The sequence below is a fragment of the Mobula hypostoma genome, chromosome 12 (genome assembly GCF_963921235.1).
Source record: "Mobula hypostoma chromosome 12, sMobHyp1.1, whole genome shotgun sequence".
NCBI classification, from domain to species: Eukaryota; Metazoa; Chordata; class Chondrichthyes; order Myliobatiformes; family Myliobatidae; genus Mobula; species Mobula hypostoma.
In genome coordinates this window covers 49,626,738-49,650,085 of record NC_086108.1, presented here as the reverse complement: position 1 = coordinate 49,650,085, position 23,348 = coordinate 49,626,738, and the positions used below count along the sequence as shown (strand labels likewise).

The 23,348-nt window shown below is 41.2% G+C and overlaps 1 protein-coding gene across 1 annotated transcript in view; it reads left to right on the top strand.

The window, feature by feature from the left end:
- Window positions 1-19,790, top strand: part of nmnat2 (nicotinamide nucleotide adenylyltransferase 2) — a 294,286-nt gene extending 274,496 nt beyond the window's left edge. The window contains exons 8-11 of the mRNA XM_063064047.1: window positions 2,313-2,389; window positions 3,512-3,613; window positions 7,012-7,079; window positions 15,558-19,790. Of these exons, the coding sequence (XP_062920117.1) occupies window positions 2,313-2,389; window positions 3,512-3,613; window positions 7,012-7,079; window positions 15,558-15,660 (350 nt within the window). The 3' untranslated portion in view covers window positions 15,661-19,790. The remainder of the gene's footprint in view (window positions 1-2,312; window positions 2,390-3,511; window positions 3,614-7,011; window positions 7,080-15,557) is intronic.
- Window positions 19,791-23,348: the final 3,558 nt, after the last annotated feature.

The window sequence follows — 23,348 nt, the reverse complement described above, 5'->3', positions numbered from 1 at the left end:
CTCTGCCTGAAATGTCGACTGTACCTCTTCCTAGAGATGCTGCCTGGCCTGCTGCGTTCACCAGCAACTTTGATGTGTGTTGCTTGAATTTCCAGCATCTGCAGAATTCCTGTTGTTTGTTGTTCTAGTTCATCTATGTCAGTTAGGGATAAACTCTGATGCCCTCAGCTTGTCCAGTCAATAAGTGATTCCAAATCCACAGAAAATTTTCATGCCCAATTACTTTGGGCTAAGCCATGGTGGCATTTTGGTCCTGGATTGAACAACCTGACTGTTTGTCCCTCTTCACAGTTACATTTATGCCAGGTAAGGGAGGATAGGGCTAGAAAATGAGAGTAATGATTTTTTTTTTGTTTGTAAACTAAAGCTGCTTTTAAAAACTTTGATTCTAAAATGGTTAAGGATGCCATTCATTAGTGTCGTTTCCAATGGCAAAACAAACACCACAAGGACTGCAGCAATTTGGTAAAGCATCAGGGCGTGCAGGAGGAGCATCAAGTGCTGGTTTAGACAATGATGAACTTAACTAAAGAACTCAATGTCATGTTGTGATGGATAATAATATAAAGTAACTGGGCCCAGAACACAGGCACTCTCACAACTCCCACACAATGCGAGTCCTTTGTCAATGACCCTGACTAGGTGTCGGCATACCTTGACCACTCCACACAGGAGGGAATTTGCATTCCAACAGCAGACTCAGTCCCTTTCTCAAGTATGAGCAGCCTAGGATTTAGGACTGATCGGTTACCAGGGCTGAATTCCTTTCTGCCATATAATGGAGCCAAGTGTTAGGCACCTTGACAGAACCCCCAAGTAACTGTTATCGCCAAAAATAAAATAGAATAGCTGGGCCCTGAACACGCACACTTTATTTTCCTCGTGCACAAGGAGAACAGCGTGGCCCCTGTCACTCACACTGTTCTGAAGTCTGAACAGAAAACTGTTGTTTTTATACGGAATTGGCTTATCAGTTACAGATGTTGGCCATGTGGTAAATTGCGTAGTTTGAATTCCTTACTTGCAAGATCAACCGCCTTTCACAATGGAGATGCTCAAACTCAAAAGGAACTACAAGCTGACAACGGGTGGTACTTTGAAGTTTGTGAATCAATTGTCCCTTACTTGTTGGGTGTAGTTCACACCCTTCCGGTATTCCTATATTGTCTGTCTCCGGCACCCCCTACTGTGCAATGGGAAGCTATGTTCTTCCTGGTTGATTACACACTGCCAGTGATTCTCACCTGTCTGTCTGCAGTAGATTGGCTCTGGCAGTCTCCCTTCAATGACCTCCCTTGTCTGAGTTTGACTGCATACTGCCACAGTCAATCTGGCCTGCATATCTTTAACCCTTACAACAGGAATTCTGCAGATGCTGGAAATTCAAGCAACACACATCAAAGTTGCTGGTGAACGCAGCAGGCCAAGCAGCATCTATAGGAAGAGGCGCAGTCGACGTTTCAGGCCGAGACCCTTCGTCAGGACTAACTGAAGGAAGAGTGAGTAAGGGATTTGAAAGCTGGAGGGGGAGGGGGAGATGCAAAATGATAGGAGAAGACAGGAGGGGGAGGGATAGAGCCGAGAACGCTAGGCCCCACCTCCCCCTCGTACCCCATCTGTTACTCATTTTTATGCACACATTCTTTCTCTCACTCTCATTTTTCTCCCTCTGTCCCTCTGAATATACCTCTTGCCCATCCTCTGGGTCACCCCCCGCCCCCGTCTTTCTTCCCGGACCTCCTGTCCCATGATCCTCTCGTATCCCCTTTTGCCTATCACCTGTCCAGCTCTCGGCTCTATCCCTCCCCCTCCTGTCTTCTCCTATCATTTTGCATCTCCCCCTCCCCCTCCAGCTTTCAAATCCCTTACTCACTCTTCCTTCAGTTAGTCCTGACGAAGGGTCTCAGCCTGAAACGTCGACTGCGCCTCTTCCTATAGATGCTGCTTGGCCTGCTGCGTTCACCAGCAACTTTGATGTGTGTATCTTTAACCCTTGCCTATTCCAGCTTCCACTTTGCCATACAGAAAACAATAGTCTCATCGTTGAAACAAGTATATTCTTTGTATTGTTAGCTGCCATTTCACTGTTCTCCAATTTCATTTAGTGCACAAAAGAGAAAGAGAAGTAAATGTGGCAGAAAGGATATTGTGTATTCAGTGAAAGTATTGGCTAAAATTCCTTTATCTTCTCTGTCCCAAGTAGAACTTCTGCTCCACATATTGTGTGATAGTTCTTAATTCAATGTAAACCCCCTGTGTTTGGAAGGACACCTTTCTCAGTGTAAAATATTGTTCATCTTCCACCCATTCAGAGCTCCGGATCTTGTTGCTGTGTGGCAGTGATTTGCTGGAATCCTTTTGTATCCCTGGCCTATGGAATGAGGAAGATGTAAGTATATCTTCCTGCTATAACTTATTTTGCTGTTTATATTTGCGGAGTTCACGGCTAATAATGGTTGACTTTACTGTAGAGATGTTTTTATAACTTTGGCAGTTCATGTTAAAAGAATGAGTTTAGAAATAAAACTGTAAGTATTGTACTGAAAACAAAATGAAGTGTATAAAAATGCTTCCTGCCTGCAAGTTGTCTGGCTTTCCTTGGATGAGACAAGATGAGAAGCATCTGAGGTATGAACATAGAACATAGAAATCTGCAGCACATTACAGGCCCTTCGGCCCACAATGTTGTGCTGACCATGTAATTTACTCTAGAAACTGCCTAGAATCTCCCTACCGCATTGCCCTCTATTTTTCTAAGCTCCATGTACCTATTTAAGAGTCTCTTAAAAGACCCTATTGTATCCACCTCTACCACTGTCGCCGGCAGTGCATTCCACGCACCCAGCACTCTGAGTGAAAAACAGACATCCCCTCTGTACCTACTTCCAAGCACCTTAAAACTATGCCCCCTTGTGTTAGTCATTTCAGCCCTGGGAAAAAGCCTCTGGCTATCCACACTATCATTGCCTCTCATCATCTACTACACCTCTATTAAATCACCTCTCATCCTCTGTCACTCCAAGGAGAAAAGGCCAAGTTCACTCAACCTATTCTCATTTGGCATGCTCCCCAATCCAGGCAACATCCTTGTGAATCTCCCCTGCACTCTCTTTATACAGTCCACATCCTTCCTGTAGTGAGGTGACCAGAACTGAACACAGTACTCCAAGTGGGGTCCGACCAAGGTCTCATATAACTGTAAGAACCCATTTTGCGCTTCTCTTTCAAGCTACTTTCATCAGTCACTGAGTTCATTCAGAGATTCTTCATGATGCACTTGTTTAATTTGGGGTTTATCCACTTATATAAGTACAAGACAAAAAATGGGAATTCATTAAAAGTTGTGAATTATTTTGGCCATTAGCTTCCTTCTGTTCCTCATGCATCCAGTCCTTAACACAGGTGACTCACACATTATAGCAGCTTGGGGAAAAGAAATCATCCATCTGAATTCACAAATCATGGCTATATCATTGTGATTACTATTGTATCTTGAAAATTCCTTCCCTAGGTGGAAGTTATAGTGGGTGATTTTGGAATAGTGGTCGTCCCACGTGACAGTGTAGACACAGACAGGATCCTCAATCATTCCTCAATACTTCGCAAGTACAAGGTAAGTCTTAGCTATTTAATTCTGAGAGTTTTTTCCCCTAAAATTATTTGCCCGGCTGGTTTGGATGCAGAAATTGATTTTACAATAAAGTGCTACTGTATGACTTGTAGTATGACTTGTTATTTTGATAACAAATATTCAAACGACAAAACCATTGTTGGTTGCATTGAGTTCAAACCAATTAGAAATAGACAATAACTAAGGGAAACTCCGTTAATGCTTCAGTGAGCAGGTTCTGTTTGCTTGTCCAAAGATTATATAATTTATTAAACTTGGGATATTTAATCTTTATTAGCCTATCAAATGATGTAATTTGGTGTACTTGGAGACCATTGCCAACAATGTCTCAACAATATGAACTGGTCATTAAGAGATAAGGTGAATCTCTGAAATTCCAATAAGTAATTAATGAATATCCAACAATTCCACTCTTTCAAGATGACGTCAATGATCTTCGGTGACGTTCTATGGGCTGCAGAAAATTGATCCAAAGTTTCTCTTAAATATATTTCTTTTGGATTACTTTCACTGCACTCTGCAGCACATGACTTCTGTTCAAGTATTGGACTTTGAAATCAACTCATTGATCTTCATATCTCAAGATGGAGTGAAGAACCCGGACCAGTCAGGCATGGCACTCTAAGGTTCATCACCATGACTGAAAGCGAGAAAGGAGAGGGGGACTCTAAGGCAAGCTGAAATGCAGAAGGATGAGGCCTCCTCAACCCAGCATCTTGTCAGCAAATGTGCAGTCGCTGGAGAGCAAAAGTGAGGAATTGAGGGCAAGACTGCTGTATCAGAGACTCAATTGTATGCATTATTGAAACGTGGCTTTTTCCGGGCACACCAGGTGTCGCAGTCAAACCAGGATTCTTCATTCACAGAATGGACCAAACTGCTGACTCGGGAAAGGCAAAAGGAGGAGGTGTGTGTTTTGTGGTTAACTCTCGTAGGTGCTCTGACATGGCAATTCTGATGAACTCGGGTTCCCCCAAACTTGAGCACCTAATGATCAAAGGTTTCCTGTTCTATCTGTCTCTGGAGTTCTCATCTATAATCTGAACCACAGTTTACATACCACCAACAGCCAACTCTAATCAAGTGCTCACAACACTGCACAATGTCGTCTGACTTCAGTAAGGTGAATCCATGGAGATTATACGGACCAGATGAGGTACCTGGCCACATACTAAAGAACTGTGCTGACCAACTGGCTGGTGTGCTCACTGAGATCTCACTCAATGTCAGCAGGACCAAGAAACTCATTATAGGCTTCAGGAGAGGGAACCAGAGGTCCATGAGCCAGTCCTCATTGGAGAATCAGAGGTAGAGACGGTTAACAGCTTTAAATTCCCAGGTGTTACCATTTCAAAGGATCTGTCCTGGGCCCAGCACGTTAGTGCAATTGCAGAGAAAGCACGGCAGCACTTCTATCTCCTCAGGAATTTGCAGAGATTCAGCATGCCACCGAAAACTTTGACAAGCTTCTATAGATCAGCAGTGGAGACTGTATTGACTGGATGCATCGTGGCCTGGTATGGAAACACCAATGCCTATGAATGAAAAATCCTACAAAAAGTAGTGGATTTAGCCCAGTACATCATGGTTAGAGCTCTCCCAACCATTGAGCACGTCTAAATGCAACGCTGTCGTAGGAAAGCAGCATCAATCATCAAAGACCCTCACCTCCCAGGTCATGCTCTCTTCTTGCTGCTGCCATCAGGTAGAAGGTACAAGAGCCTCAGGACTCACATCACCAGGTTCAAGAACAGTTGCCACCCCTCAACCATCTGGCTTGAACAAAAGGAGATAACTACACCCAACTCCATTTGTCCCATCATTGAAATGTTCCCATAACCATTGAACTCACTTTCAAGGACTCGTCATCTCACGTTCATGTTATCTATTGCAATTTATTTATACTTGCGCAGTTTGCTGTCTTCTGCACTGGTTGATCTTTCATTGATCCTGTTATAAATATTATTTTACAGATTTTTCGAGTATGCCATAAGAAAATTAATCTTAGGTTGGTATAAAGTGATATATACAGTACGTACTTTGATAATAAAATTTACTTTGAACTGTGTCTGTTATATGATGCACTGTTGAACAGATCAGATGGGGTCGTGCGCCTTTTGTTATTTCATATGTTAATTTGTGCAACAGGTGAAATATTTAAGGTGAATGCATAGCCATGAATGTTCCCCAAACAGTTTGGTGCTATTAACAGTCCCAAAGTCACAATACGTGCATCATACACTGCTAACCAATGCCAATTAATCAGAATTTTTTATACATTTACATCTGCACCACAACACCCAGATACAATGAACAATAGTGTAATGGAATAAAAATCAACTAACTCTGTCCAGGATCTGTTGCCAGCAGTCAATATCTGATGCAGGGTTCTAAGTTAGGTAGAACATAACGTCTCAGACGGATCACTCCTCTGTTCTCTCATTATGGACACGGCATCTGGAAAATTTTTAATACAATTTTTAGTATAGTATGTTTTCAACAGCCGTTATAGATGCTGAGGGGAAACAGAACCAAATTTGTATAGTTACAAGGAATAAACGGTAAAAACTCTTAAATTCTACAGTTTCTGTGTGTCTTCTATATTGATACAGTATTTTGTTGTAAAAAGTATTCCCCAAAAGAAATAACAGTCACAAAATCTCTAAGGATTAGTACAGGAAATTGCTGTAACACTCTCCCTTTAATAGCAGGATACCAAATTGGAGGAAAGTTGCCCAGCTAAGGTTTGTTATTCTACCCTCCCCTCCTTCACAGAGAGATCAATCACCTGTTCATGCTGGCAGAAATTCCCAGCCTTGCAATGGAATTGTTGGCAATTAAATGCCTGAGGATGATACCATCTCATTTCCTTTCCCTTCCCTTTTATCCCCAGTCACAAGAAAAACCAAAGCAACTGTGAAGTAGGTGGACACATTTTGCCAGCAAAGATCACTCAGTGAAAGGGGAAATGTTGTGCTCCAGCTACTTTGTCTAAACAAAGTGCTATAAATTGACACTTCATAAGAGTCTAGACTATGGAATCACATGAACCTTTGCATTTTCCAATTAGTTTTTATCATACTGAGTTAAAATAGAGTCAAACTAAAGGAGCTTAGTGCTTCTGGGTTACATTCAATTGCAGATTCTTACCAAGCCTTTAAAGACTGAGAGAAAAGGACACAAAGTCACTTCACATCCAGGTCCTTGAGATGAGAGAGAGGGAACAAGCCTGTTAATTCTGTATTCCCAATGATCTTTAGTAATAGTGGTAACAAACTCGTTTTGCAGTTTTGCTTAGATTATACATTTGTATGGCATTTGTACCTTCTTATTAGATGCTGTACTGGTAAAAAGCATTCATCTTTTCTGTTCTTAAACAGGATAATATACTGGCAGTAAAGGATGATACTAATCACCCAATGTCTGTTGTGAGTTCTACCAAAAGCAGGTATGCAACATTCTTTACATTTAGATAGCAACTGGCCTATTTTAATGTGGGTTTAATAAATGTAATGGATCTTTCAAATCACCTGCATTTTCTATGAGGATGCTATTATATTTATACTTTTGTCAGGATGTGAGTATTATTGGTTAGAGCAGCATGTTTGTCCATTCTGTTTGTAGTATAAAGGTCAAGCATATTGTATTGATATAAACATAGCCCAGTGAGGAAGGGAGGAGAACATCATTTACTTGGATTTTCAGAAGGCATTTGATAAGGTGGCACCCATGAGGCTACTTAACAAGGTAAAATCCTATGGCGTTACAGGAAGGATACTGGCATGGATAGAGGATGGACTGACAGGCAGGAGACAGCGACTGGGTTTAAAAGGGGCCTTTTCTAGTTGGCTGCCGATATCTTGTGGTGTTCCTCAGGGGTCAGTATTGGGACCGCTACTTTTCACATTGTTTGTCATTGATTTTGATAATGGAATTGATGGCCTTGTGGCAAAGTTTGTGGATGATACGAAGAAAAGTGGGGTGTAGATAGTGCTGAGGAGGCAATGCGATTGCAGCAGGACAGACAAATTGGAAGAATGGGCAAAAAAGTGGCAGATGGAATACAATATTGGGAAATGTATGATAATGCATTTTGGTAAAAGGAACAGTAGTGCAGACTGTTATCTAAATGGGGAGAAGGGTCAAACATGAGAGGTGCAGAGGGACTTGGGAGTCCTTGTGCAAGACTCCCAGGAGGTTAATTTAAAGGTTGAGTCTGTGGTAAAGGAGGCAAATGCAATGTTGGCATTTATTTCAAGGGGAATCGAATATAAAAACAAGGAAAGAATGGTGACCCTTTATAAGACACTAGTCAGGCTGCATTTGGAGTAACGTCAACAGTTTTGGGCCCCATATCTCAGAAAGGATGTGTTGTAATTGGAGAGTCCAGGGGAAGTTCACTGGGAATGAAAGGATCAACATACGAGGAGCGCTTGGCAGCTTTGAACCTGTACTCACTGGAATTTAGAAGAATGCATGGTGATCTCATTGGAATCTACCGAATGTTGAAAGGACTAGATAGGGTGGATGTGGAGAGGATGTTTCCTGTGGTGGGTGTATCCAAGACTAGAGGGCACAGCCTCAAAACCTTCTAGAACAGAGGTAAGAAGGAATTTTTTTTTAGCCAGAGAGTAGTGGGTCTGTGAAATGTTCTGCCACAGACTGCGGTGGAGGTCAAGTCCGTGGGTATATTTAAGGCGGAATTGATTGTTTCCTGCTTGGTCAGGGCATCAAAGGATACAGTGGGAAGGCAAGTGAATGGGGTTGAGTGGGATCCAGGATCAGCCATGATAAATGGCAGAGCAGACTTGATGGGCTGAATGGCCTAATTCTGCTCCTACTTCTTATGGTCTTAAGGAAATTTGACATGATAGCAGTAACATCTATTGATTTGATAGTTGTCAGTAGACTGATGGGATAGAAATCAGCAGGTTGAATTAGTTCTGGTGTCTTATTCCTTAAGACAACAGGATATAGGAGCAGAATTTGACCACTTGGCTCCGTTATTTCATCATGGCTGATCCATTTCCCTCTCAGCTCCAGTCTTCCACTTTCTCCCTGTATCGCTTCTTGCCCTGACTAATAAAAATTTGTCAACCTGTGCATTAAATAAGCCCAATGACTTGGCCTCCACAGCCATCTGTGGCAACTAATTTGACAGATTCACCACTCTCTAGCTTAAAAAAAATTCCTCTCATCACCTTTCTAAATGGACATCCCTCTATTCTGAGGCTGTGTGCTCTAGCCTTAGACTCCCCTACGAAAGGGAGCATCCTCTCCAAATTTACTCTATCAAGGCCTTTCAACATTCGATAGCTTTCAATGAGATCCCCCCTCACTTTTCTGAATTCCAGTGAGTACAGGCTCAGAACCATCAAAAGTTTCTCATATGACAAGCCTTTCAATCCCAGAATCATTTTCATGAACCTCCTTTGAACACTGTTCAATGTAAGCACATCCTTCCTTAGATAAGGGGCCCAAAACTACTCATAATACTCCAAATGAAGCTTCACCAGTGCATTATAAAGCCTTAGCATTGCATTTATATTCTAATCTTCTTGAAATGAGTACATTTCATTTCATTGCATTTGCCTTCCTCTCCATTGACTCAACCTGCAAATTAACCTTTAGGAAATCCTGCACGAGGACTCCCAAGTCCCTTTACACCTCAGATTTGTGAATTCTCTCTCCAGTTAGAAAATAGTCTATGCTTATTTTTTCTACCAAAGTGCATAACCATACACTTCCTGACACTGTATTCCATCTGCCGCATCTTTGCCCATTCTCCTAATCTGTCTAAGTCCTTCGGTAGTCACTCTGCATCCTCAACACTACCTGCTCATCCACCTATCTTCATATCATCCACAAAGTTGGCTACAAAGCCATCTATTCCTTCATCCAAATCTTTGACATACAATGTAAAAAGAAGTGTACTCGAGGAAATCCGCAGATGCTGGGAATTCAAGCAACACACACCAAAAAACGCTGGTGAACGCAGCAGGCCAGGCAGCATCGATAGGAAGAGGTACAGTCGACGTTTCGGGCTGAGACCCCTCGTCAGGACTAACCTGATGAAGGGTCTCAGCCCGAAACGTTGACTGTACCTCTTCCTATCGATGCTGCCTGGCCTGCTGCGTTCACCAGCAACTTTGATGTGTGTTGCTAAAAAGAAGTGAATACCATTTGTCACTGGCAGCCAACCAGAAAAGGCTCCCTTTATTCCCACTCCTTGCCTCCTGTCAATCAGCCAATGCACTATCCATGCTAGTATCTTTTCTGTAATAGCTTAACTTGTTAAGCAGCCTTACGTGTGGCACCTTGTCAAAGGCCTTCTGAAAACCCAGGTACACAACATCCGATTCTCCTGCTTGTTATTTCTTCAAATAATTCTAACAGATTTGTCATGCTAGATTTTCCTATAGGAAAACCATGCTGAATTTGGCCTATTTTATCATGTGACTCCTAGTACCCTAAAACCACATCTTTATCAATCGACTCAAACATCTTTCCAACCACTGAGGTCAGACTAACTGGCCTGTAATTTCCTTTCTTCTGCCTGTCTCCATTCTTGAAGAGTGGAGTGTCATTTGCAATTCTCCAATCCTCTGGAACTGTGCCAGAATCTACTGATTCTTGAAAGATCATTAATAATACCTCCACAATCTCTTTAGCCACCTCTTTCAGAAATCTTGGTCCAGGTGACTTAACTATCTTCAGATCTTTCAGTTTCTCAAGTACCTTCTCCCTAGTAATGGCTACTGCACTCACTTCTGCCCCCGACACTCTTGAACCTCCGTCGTACTGCAAGTGTCTTCTACAGTAAAGGCTGATGCAAAATACTTATTCAGTTCGTCCGCAATTTCCTTTTCCCCTATTACTACCTTTCCAGCGTCCAATATCTACTCTCACCTCTCTTTTAGTCTTTATATATCTGAAGAGACTTTTGGTATCCTCTTTAATATTATTGGCCAGCTTTCCTTCATATTCCATCTTTTCCTTCTTTATGACTCTTTAGTCGTCTTCTGCTGATTTTTAAAAGCCTCCCAATCCTCTAACTTCCCACTCATTTTTGCTCTGTTATTTGCCCTCGTTTTGGCTTTATGTTGGATTTGACTTCTCTTGTCAGCCACAGCTGAGTCATCCTGCCGTCAGAATACCTCTTCTTATTTGGGATGTATCTATTGTGTGTCTTCCGATTGCTCCCAGAAATTACAGCCATTGCTGCTCTGCTGTCATCCGTGCTAGGGTTCTCTTCCAATCAGTTTTGGTCAGCTTCTCCCTCGTACCTCTGCAATTCTCTTTACTCTATTGTAATATTGATACATCTGACTTTAGCTTCTCCTTCTCAAATTGAGGGGTGAATTCTATCATATTATGATCACAATCTATGTTCCGTGCCTATTCTGGTATCTGTTCCCCACTTTTCCTTCGCTACATCGACGACTGCATTGGCGCTGCTTCCTGCACGCATGCAGAACTCGTTGACTTTATTAACTTTGCCTCCAACTTTCACCCTGCCCTCAAGTTTACCTGGTCCATTTCCGACACCTCCCTCCCCTTTCTAGATCTTTCTGTCTCTGTCTCTGGAGACAGCTTATCCACTGATGTCTACTATAAGCCTACTGATTCTCACAGCTATCTGGACTATTCCTCTTCTCACCCTGTCTCTTGCAAAAATGCCATCCCCTTCTCGCAATTCCTCCATCTCAGCCGCATCTGCTCTCAGGATGAGGCTTTTCATTCTAGGACGAGGGAGATGTCTTCATTTTTTAAAGAAAGGGGCTTCCCTTCCTCCACTATCAACTCTGCTCTTAAACGCATCTCCCTCATTTCACGTACATCTGCTCTCACTCCATCCTCCCACCACCCCACTAGGAATAGGGTTCCCCTGGTCCTCACCTACCACCTCACCAGCCTCCGGGTCCAACATATTATTCTCCATAACTTCCGCCACCTCCAACGGGATCCCACCACTAAGCACATCTTTCCCTCCCCCCCTCTCTGCATTCCGCAGGGATCGCTCCCTACACAACTCCCTTGTCCATTTGTCCCCCCCATCCCTCCCCACTGATCTCCCTCCTGGCACTTATCCGTGTAAGCGGAACAAGTGCTACACATGCCCTTACACTTCCTCCCTTACCACCATTCAGGGCCCCAAACCGTCCTTCCAGGTGAGGCATCACTTCACCTGTGAGTCGACTGGGGTGATGTACTGCGTCCAGTGCTCCCGATGTGGCCTTTTATATATTGGTGAGACCCGACGCAGACTGGGAGACCGCTTTGCTGAACATCTACGCTCTGTCCGCCAGAGAAAGCAGGATCTCCCAATGGCCACACATTTTAATTCCACATCCCATTCCCATTCTGACATGTCTATCCACGGCCTCCTCTACTGTAAAGATGAAGCCACACTCAGGTTGGAGGAACAACACCTTATATTCCGTCTGGGTAGCCTCCAACCTGATGGCATGAACATTGACTTCTCTAACTTCTGCTAAGGCCCCACCTCCCCCTCGTACCCCATCTGTTACTCATTTTTATGCACACATTCTTTCTCTCACTCTCATTTTTCTCCCTCTGTCCCTCTGAATATACCTCTTGCCCATCCTCTGGGTCACCGCCCCCCCCTTGTCTTTCTTCCCGGACCTCCTGTCCCATGATCCTCTCGTATCCCCTTTTGCCTATCACCTGTCCAGCTCTCGGCTCTATCCCTCCCCCTCCTGTCTTCTCCTATCATTTTGCATCTCCCCTTCCCCTCCAGCTTTCAAATCCCTTACTCACTCTTCCTTCAGTTAGTCCTGACGAAGGGTCTCGGCCTGAAACGTCGACTGCACCTCTTCCCATAGATGCTACTTGGCCTGCTGCGTTCACCAGCAACTTTGATGTATGTTGCTTGAATTTCCAGCAGCTGCAGAATTCCTGTTGTTATATTATGATCACTGTCTCCTAATGCTTCCTTCACCTTCAGCTCTCTAATCAATTCTGCTTCATTGCACAATAGCCAATCCAGAATAGCTGAGGCTCTACCACAAGCTGCTCTAAAAAAACATCTCATTGGCATTCTATAAATTCCCCGTCTTGGGATCCAGCACCAACCTGATTTTCCCAATCTACCTGCATGTTGAAATCCCCCATGATTATCATAATGTTATCCTTTTGACATGCATTTTCTATCTCTCATTGTAATTTGTAAACCACATCTTTGCTACAGTTTGGAGGTCTGTATATCACTCTTATCAACGTTTATTTACCTTTTGCAGTTTCTTAGCTCAACCCAAAATTATTCTACGCCTTCCAATCCTACATTATTTCTTCTAATGATTTGATTTCATTTTTTTAACAACAGAGCCATCCCACCCTCTCTTGACTACCTGCCTGTCCTTTCAATACAATATGCCTCCTTGGACATTAAGTTCCCAGCTATAATCTTCTTTCAGCCACGACTCACTGATGCCCACAACATCTTACATGTCAATCTCTAACTGTGCAAGTTCATCTACCTTATTTCGTATACTGTGTGCATTCAAATATAACACCTTCAGTACTGTATTCATCACCCTTACTGATTTTGTCCCCCTTTTACATTGCAGCTCATCCTGTTGACTGCACTTGTGCCCTGTCATCGGCTTGTCTTTGCTAGCAGTCTCACTATGCACTGCCTCTGTTTGTAAAGCAACTGCCCCATCCTCAGCCCTATCACCCTGCCAAATTAGTTTAAACCCTCCCAAGCAGCTCTAGCAAACCTACCTGCAAGGGTATTGGTCCCCCTAGGTTCCCTTCCCTTTTGTATACATTGTTCTTCCCCCAGAAGAAATCCCAATGATCCATAAATCTTAACCCCTGTTCCTCAGCCCTGCATTCATCTGACAAGTTATCCTATTCTTACCGTCACTGGCACGTGGCACAAGCAGCAATCCGGAGATCACTACCTTAGAGGTAATGCTTTTAGCTTTCCACCTAGCTTCCTAAAATCTCTCTTCAGGCCCTCATCTGCTTTCCTGCCTGTGTCATTGGTACTGATATGTAGCAAGATCTGACTGCTTCCCCACCTCCTTTCGAATGCTGTGTACCCAACCCGAGACATCCCTGATCCCTGCACCTGGGAGGCAACATACCATCCTCCTGTCTCCATTGTGCCCACAGAGTCTCCTCTGTTCCTCTGACTATGGAATCTCCTATCACTACTGCAGTTCTCTTCACCCCTCTTCTCTTCTGAGCCAGTGAGTGCCAGAGACCTGGACACTGCGGCTCTGCCCTGGTAAGTTGTCAAGTGGTATACTTATTATTGAGGGAAACGGCCACGGGGCATTCTGCACTGGCTTCCCATTTACCTTCCTTCTCCTGAGAGTCACCCAGTCACCTGCCTTGAGCAACCTCCCTGTAACTCCTCACCGAAGGTCATCAAGCTGCAGTTCCAGTTCCATAATGTGTTCTCTGAACATCTGCAGCTTGGTGCATGTGGCGCAGATGTGGTTATCCAAGAGGCTGGAAGCCTCCCAGAATTCCCACATCTCACACACAGAACAAAACACTGCCCCTGGAGCCATTCTCACTGCACTAATTGTGCCCTAACAGATAAGAAAAGAGAATAAAGAAGAAAGAAAAAGTAAAACTTACCAGATACTTACTTCGCCCAAGCCTGGTGAGCCAAAGCCACTCCAACACTGTCCCACTTACAACAATGCCACTCCACGAATGGCCATTCCACTTTTTCCTGCCTTGTTTTGACTCACCCTTTCTAATGAGTCATAAGAGCACTGATAAGCTATTCATAAAGCATATCAGTGGAATTTTCTAATCTTTTATGCTGATATCATTATGGTACAGTATCAGTATGAACGTTGAACCTTGAGCTGTAACTCAAAGAACATTGTGTCGGAGTACAGGAAGGAGATAAGAGCCTAGTGACATGGTGTCATCACAACAACCTTTCCCTCGATGTCAGCAAATCAAAAGAGCTGGTAATTTTCTTCAGAAAGTGGGGGCAATGCACACATTCCTGTTTGCATCAACACTGCTGACATCAGAGGTTTGAGAGTTTTAAATTCCCAGGAATGAACATCACCAATCAACTGCCCTAGCCAACCACTTTGATGCCACAGTCAAGAAAGCTCACCAGCACCTCTACTAAAGAAATTTGATATGACCTCTTTGACTTTCAACAATTTCATCAAAGCACCATAGAAAGTATCCGATCCGGACGCATCATGGCTTGGTCTGCACATGACCGCAATGCACTGCAGAAAGTTGTAGACACAGCTCAACATATCACGGAAACTAGCCTCCCACACATCAATTCTGCCTACACTTTTCACTGCCTCAGTAAAGCAGCCAGCATTATCAAAGATCCCACCAATCTTGTATACTTTCTCTTCTGCCGCATTACATTGGGCAGAAGATATGAAAGCATGTCCCGCTGGTCTCAAGAATAGGTTCTGTCCCTCTACTATAAAACCAGTTAATGTTGCCCCAATGCAATAAGATGGACTCTTGACTTCACAATCTACCTCATTGTGACCTTCCACTTTATTGTTTACTTGCTGTACACTTTTTCTGTACTCTTCTGCAACTTTTCTGCAACACTTTATGCTTGTACTACCTCAAGGCACTGTTGTAATGAAGAAATCTGTAAGGATGGCATGCAAGACAAGTTTCTCACTGTACCTCAGTACGTGTGGTGATAACAATAACAAACTAATAACAGAATAGCCAATTTAGAACCTCAATCATCTGTTGCATATGCTGGATGAAAACCCCAATCTTGAACTGGAAAGGTTTGCAATTGAATAGCTAATGGTAACTTCATTTCAAACCTTCTTTCTTTTACCCTCAATTACAACTGGAAAAAAACAACAGTAAAGTAGGTGGACATGCTTAGATTGCAAAATTAGATTATGACTAAATTATTTTTATTTGTATCTGATAGACTTGCTTTGCAACATGGTGATGGACATGTGGTGGAATATTTGAGCCAGCCAGTTATTGATTACATCCTGCAGAATCAGCTCTACATCAAGACATCTGGATAAAGTTCTGCTGTGAAGACCAGAAAGCACAGCTTACAGTCTCCCTCTCAGTAAAACTGTACCACTGCTCTTCTGCTTACATGTACAGAGCTTCTCGTGTCTGCCGTTTCCACTGTACAATCAAAGTAGAAGCACTATTGACAGAATGCACTGTGTGAACTGCATACGACTTATCAATGTCTACCCGTGTCTCTTCCTCTGTGCTGCCCAGTTTTGATTCTTGTGCTAATCTTCCTATTATTCCAGGTTACCAAACATCAGTATAACTATTCCCTCTTTTTTCACTACAGTAGATTTATGTATGTTTCTTTGCAGCAAGTTCCTACCCTCTCTGTGCTGTTTTCAACTTCAACGCAACCTGGTTGTGTGCCTTCTGGGTTTGTGATCAAGGACTTGCAGTTAGTAGCATGTCTATTTCAAAGAACTGCTTCTGTGTTTAATAAATGTTATATGTTCAAGCAATCAATTGTTTTCCTTTGGAACAAAATAATTACCTGGACAATATTGCAGGTATTCTTCATATCACAAAAAGGAAAACTTAAAAAAAAATCCATCAATGTTTGGAGAAAAAACAAATTGACAATAATATTAGTCTCCATCTCAGAATTATATTTTAGTTGCTGTGGTAAAATAGGCATAAAAGCAAAATAAGTAGAACCTCCCTCAATATTCAAAATTAAAGCAATACTTTGTCCATGCTTCATCAGTCTATTATCAGTAAACTTTGCCAGGTATTAATGGTAAAATTCAAATAAGTGTGATTAAGATCACACTAAGATTTAGGTATGTATTTAAGTTTCTATGTAGAAGTAGAAAACACAGAAAAATAATCAGAAATTGTAGGTTCTGCACTGCTTAACAGCTGATGATCAAAGAAGTAGCTACATTTTTTTTACAAATAAATTGACTACTATAATGTTGGAACACAAAATGTTCAAGAAAGTTTGAGAATAGAATCATAATCATTAAAATTATCTGCCTGGTAAGCCACAGCAATACTTTCACCCTTGGTAGTTAGAAGTTGAAGCAAAGAAGTCTGTGTTCTTTTTTGCTTAACTTATTTCATTTACTTACTTTATGAGTGAGTTAGGATTATCTTCCAGCTGTTGTGGTTCCCTCCATTGCCTAAGTAATCCAAACATACAACATCAGTAACATTGAGAGTTGACATCTACTTTACTCCCTGGATCCAAATCTTTCAGATGTAATGCCTCTTTAACATGTAATAAATTTAATTTTGTAAAATGTCATTGTAAATTGAGATTTATTTTATTACTCTTTTGTCCAATTCTGCTGTGGACATATTCATGTTAACTGATATTCTCAGAGCATTGCATATTGCAAGAGATCCAAAAGGTGATTTTTTTTTAAGACCAGTTCATCTTAGTATTGTAGGGAATTTTTAATTGTTTTTGATCCAAGCTCTTTATGATTTTATAAGACTGTAAACGTCTCGGGTTCTAGTTCAAATTTATTTTGGCTAGGTTTAGCCCAATTTGAAACAATGATCAGTTTTGGAAGTGTGTCACTTCTGAAGATGTTGTGAATCTTATGATAAAAATTTTGAACAAAGTACTGAAATTAAAATTAAAATAATACAAGAATGAGTTATTATACTCAGTAAGTTGAACACTTTCAGTGGGAAGAAAGGAACATCAACAATTCCTTGTCCTCCTCACCGATGCTATTTGACCTACTGAGTTCCTCCAGCAGATTGCCTGTTGCTCCAGATTTCAGCATCTGCTGTCTCTTGTGTCTCTAGCTGATTACTGGATCTTGCTATATTTAATTATTTTATCTTAGCAATATCTTCAACTGACAACGGAGAACCTCTTTAACAAATGTTTTTATTATTCTGACCACCATTGTGTTAAACACACCCTATCATTTTATTACAGGATCAGCTTACATTAGCAATGAGCCTGCTCATTCAGTCGTCTCTGAAATGTCGTGCTATAAAAACTTTACAGATTTGAATTGATGCAGATTCTTGTCGAAAGTACCCACCTTCTGTTAATAATTGCACAAAACTGTCAGATGTATCCTTTAATGTACGGTGTGTGTGACTGATCTCGTTCAGCATTGTCTAGTGTCCATCTCCACTAGTAGTTTAACCTTTAATGTTGCACGATTGTCTCTGATGCTCAGATACTAGGCACATGTAATGAAAGGATTCTATATCATTTCCATGATGCTTTCATTTTACTGTCATTCAAGTATAATACTAAAGTGATGTGTGCTCAATTTACGAGCTGTAAATTATCCAAGTGCATGCTTTCAAGATTCTCCAGCTAGATGCCATTTTTATGAAAAAAATTAAACAAAATAGTTTCTTGCTGGCATAATGCTGGCTGAGATCTATATGAATCCCATATCTTTTAAGAAACAAATTCTAATTCCTCAATCTGAAATCTCAATGTAATAACACTTTTCTGTAAAAAGTTATCAAAATACCATTTCTCCTGACCAACATTACAGTCTTTGTTCACAAATGAAATGCAAACAAAAAGTAAATAGTTTCATGTATGGCAATTCTTTCCCAAGCGCTTGAAATGTATTTCTGTTTCTAAATTGCACTGTTTTAGAAAACAGACTCCACTTTTATAATCTTTTTTTCTATACAAGCCTGATATAATAATCTAGAAGTTAGAATTCTTTTTACTAAACTAATTTGAATGATTAGCAGTATTATTTGGACCTGGAAAATGTATGCTGTTAGTAAATAATGCACAATGGAATTTGTTAAGTAAAATTATAACCTAATGAGATGCTGTTACACCCTGGCGTGGGATAATTTAACTATATTGTTTGGCAACACTCAGCCAGTGATGTTCTGCAAAATGAATCAAGGAATTTCTACAGATTAATTAAGTGATTCCAAAAAAACCCTTGTAGCCACCACACGTGTAAACCCAACCTCCTCCCCTGTTCTGGTGGTCATTCAGAGGTCAGTGTGTACATCTGTATTAGTTACCCCTTTCTTTAAATATACAGTGCAAATGAGTCAGATTTAGTCGATAACATATTTTTATTGTGCTACTGATATTTGTGACATTCTCCTTGATGTAATGACTTGATTGAAATATGTGTAGGTGTGAATCAATGTGGAAAAAATGCATCCAGTGTAATATTCAATATATCATTAAATTTCTTAATTAACAACAACCTTTCTCTATCACTCCAACATTTAAAGGAGTTTTTGAATACAGTATTCACTAGCTAAAAGCTAACAGTTTCCTTGGGTCTGGTTCTGGATGGCACAAATGCATGCATAATGCAATCAGATGTGTATAAACTTTTATGCAGAGTGCATTCAAGAAACAAAAGGGCATGCTGCATAGGAATAAGCTGTTGACTGTTATTTAATGTTTCAGAGCATTTAGAAAGGATGCTTGTTTGACAAAATGAGCTCAATGAGCGAGATACCTTCGGACACCTTTTTGAATTAAGATGGGCCAAATCAGCTGTATCTGTAACTTTTATGTTATATGCCACATTGTCATAATAAGGCATGGTTATTGGCTCTCACCTGTCCATCACACTCTGACATTTTGCTTCAGGAATTTCACTATTGCTTCTATCATTGTTATGAAAGCAAATCCACTGACCCACTTTAAATTGTTGGCAGGCAAAAGTGATATGGTAATGGCCTCAAAGCATATAAGATTGAGACTGTTGTGTAGGTGTAATATCTTTAACTAAACAAGCCAGGAGTAGCTGAGGGTGGTATTTATTCTACATGATTAAGCGTGTGGTTGTGCGCTGAGCTGGTGAGCTGTAATTGAATTAAAACAGTTGGTGTTTTGTTTTCCTTTCCTATTTGATGTGGAACCCATTAAATTTTGCACTGTTCACAGCATGCCACTTACTTGTGTCTGATCACCGATTGGGTCGTCTGCACATTGTTGTCTAGACGTTTTTGGTGAGAGGATATGCATTAACCACTAAGTGACCCCTTAGTAATCTCACATATCTTAAAATATGATTAATTATAGAACATTTCCTGTGTATTATCTTTAATTATTGATACTGAAGATGATGTGATGATGGATTTAATAATCAGAAATCAAATATTCTGTTTTGTGTATCATAAACTTTCAAATTATTTCTTAAATTGCTAATAAAATTCCTTGCTGAAAGAACTGATTATTGGTCATTTTAAAACATTGTTCTTTGGTGCATTGACAGAAAATTAGATTATTAGAAAATTAGAAAAACATAGAAAACATAGAAAATAGGTGCAGGAGTAGGCCATTCGGCCCTTCGAGCCTGCACCGCCATTTATTATGATCATGGCTGATCATCCAACTCAGAACCCTGCACCAGCCTTCCCTCCATACCCCCTGATCCCCGTAGCCACAAGGGCCATATCTAACTCCCTCTTAAATATAGCCAATGAACTGCCCTCAACTGTTTCCTGTGGCAGAGAATTCCACAGACTCACCACTCTCTGTGTGAAGAAGTTTTTCCTAATCTCAGTCCAGAAAGGCTTCGCCTTTATCCTCAAACTGTGACCCCTCGTTCTGGACTTCCCCAACATCGGGCAACATCTAGCCTGTCCAATCCCTTTAGGATTTTATACATTTCAATCAGATCCCCCCTCAAATTTATTGTTTATCTACTCTTGCCTATTAATCAATGCATCATGAATATTAGGACCAAAATTCAATCACACAGTCAGGCAGACAGACAGATATATATATATATAGTCTAAAGTGGTTTTGTGATGGATGGGGTGGTGAACCTATGAGCATGGAATATTATTCCAATGCTATTAGAGCAAAAATTACTCTGATCAAGGCAATGAATACCACAGATTCACCACCTTCTGGTTAAACAAATCCCTCCTGTTCTAAAATCCACCCTGTTCCTTTTATTCTGAGGCTGTGCCCTGAGTCCTAGACTTTCACACTATTGGAAACATGTTCTCTCTATGTCTTTCAATATTTTCTGTAGGTTTTAATGGTATTACCCCACCCCTCCCATTCTTCTAAACATGAGTGATTATAAGTTCTGTGCCATCAAATGTTCCTCATATGTTAACAAATGTTCTTCCTTAATAAGGGTGTCAAAGGTTATGGGAAGAAGGCTGGAGAATGGGGTTCAGAGGGAAAATAAATCAGCCATGCTCAAATGACAGGGCAGACTTGATGGGCTGAATGGTCTAACTCTGCCCCTGTTTGTTATGATCTTTTAAAACCTGGACGACTTGAAGCAGTTGCCTGTGGTGTTAATGTTTAATGTAACTTGGGGTTACACTGTTCAGAAAAGTAGCAGGACAGACTTGGGAGTGGGCACTCTGCTTTTCAAAAAAAATTGCTTTGGATTTGTGGTGGAGGAGCTGGACACTCACGTAGAAAATGAATCCACTCAGTATGTGCCTGAAAAGAAAAGATCAAGTCTGAATAATGACCTGCATTCTGTCGTTCCAGCATTGAGCACACTTGACCTGAACCGTAATTGCGATCACATATTCCTCAATAAATGAAGTATCCCTTTAACTGTCACTGCCAGGACCACCCTTTCTGTGTAAGCATCATACATGATCAAACTCCTGGCTTACTAACCCATCTCATTGCCTCTTCCCTCAGGGATATGGGTGTTGCTTGCATACCTAAACCCCAGATGTTATTCTGTAAATTCCTTATTTCCAGAGAAGCTGGTCTTCAGCCAAGTTCATTCATTCCAGCCGAGAGCACAATGTGCCAAAGCCATGAAATCAGACAGCATTGTGCAGAGGATGTTTCCTATAGTGGGGGAGTCTAGGACCAGAGGGCACAGCCTCAGAATAGTAGAATGCCCCTTTCAAGCAGAGATGAGGAGGAACTTCTTTGGCCAGAGGGTGGTGAATCTGAGGATTTCATTGTCACAGACAGCCGCAGAGGTCACGTCACTGGGTATATTTAAAGTGGAGGTTGATAGTTTCCTGCTTAGTAAGGGAATCAAGGGTTACAGGAAGAAGGCAGGAGAATGGGGTTACAAGAGATAATAAATCAGCCTTGATGGAATGAGGCAAATAGCCCAATTCTGCTCCTATGTCTTAAGCTCTTATGATCTTCAACTGCTGCGTTAATCACCTTCCTTCTGCGGTGATGACTGTACAGTACTTAATTCCAACCACAACTCCTCAGCAAATGGAGGAGTCTTGCTTGCATGCAGCAAGGCGGAGATAATATTCATACATGGACTAGTAAGTAACAAATGTCATTTGCACCATAAAAATGATAATAATGACCGACTCTAATAACAGACCAGACATCTACACATGACATTCAATGCCAACATGAATACCAAGCCTTTCATCATCATCATCCTTGGGATTACCACCGACCAGAAGCACAAATAACACAATGGATGAGACATATAAAAGCCCTGGCATCAAGTGTAGGTTGTAAGGCACCTCCCCCAATCCACCAAAGCCCTTTTCACTATTCGGAAGGCAGAGTCCAGAGTATGGTTGCATACACTGCATTTGCCCAGAATAGAGCAGCCTATTGGTTGGCACGCCAACTTCCAGTGACAGTAGTGTGTACCACCTCCAAATTCTACTGAAGTTACTCATCTTGGCTAATTAGAGAGGGTACCCATCGCTATCTATATCAGATAGGGCTTGAGATTTTTGTTTGAGTTCCGAACTTTGCGAACAGCAAACCCGTTACCACCACTCTGTAAAAATTCACCCAAACTGATCCATGGAAAACTATCAAAGGTGAATTTAAGGACAGATTGCAAGCTCAATCTATGATATGAGAACCAAATCCATGTGTTTCTCACTGCTCGGTGAAATTCTACCATCTGGTGTCAATGTGACATTTGAACTGATGGGGATGATAATTAAAAAGTACAATGTAAATGAGAAAATAAAGATCTGAATATTCATGCAGCAATATGTTCAAATGGAACACATTCAAGAATGCTGACAGGGTCATTCGACATTTTGGGGATTCTGTTGTGAAGAAAACAGCCAGTTTACCCAGATGCCTTTGATTGTTAAGCAGATGGGAGAGAAATAGCAGATGGCAAAGGAATAGCAGATAAATCTCTATGAGGACATGGTTAAGAGATTGAAATTGGATTGGCAAGCATGAATGATGGACGCAATAAACATATTTGTGCTTATTAATTTTTTTAAAGAATTGATTTAGAAATGATTAATCACATTCAATCAGTAATAATCAATGTAAAAGTTTCACTAATGAAGCTTCTGAATACTAGGATACGCATCAGAATTTTTGGCTATAATGCCCATCAGGCCATTTAACCCTGAAATACACTGGGTGTTTAGTTGGTGTGCTATTTGTGATTACGTGCATGAATTGGCAGTGGTATTCAAGGGAAATGGAGTTGACAAAAACTCCCAGGAATCTGCCTTGCTTTTTCTACAGGATCAAGAGTGCACTAGCTACTTGCTTTTTCAAATAGCATTAAGCCACCACCCTTACTGCCAATTACAGATACACTATTCAGCCCAGGTTGAAGATTACATGTGAAGATCAGGACAGCGTTCTTTTAATTTTGCAGTGTTCGCCCAGAAGCAATGTCATCAAATTAGCTAAATCCCAGGTGAGATTCAAATTACAATTCCTGTACTTCCACGTTGAGCTTTCTTAAAGATACATTGACTTGTTTCAGGAATTATACACTTAATTTGATTTTGTTGCATATCATTAGCAAGACTTTCAATTTAGCAA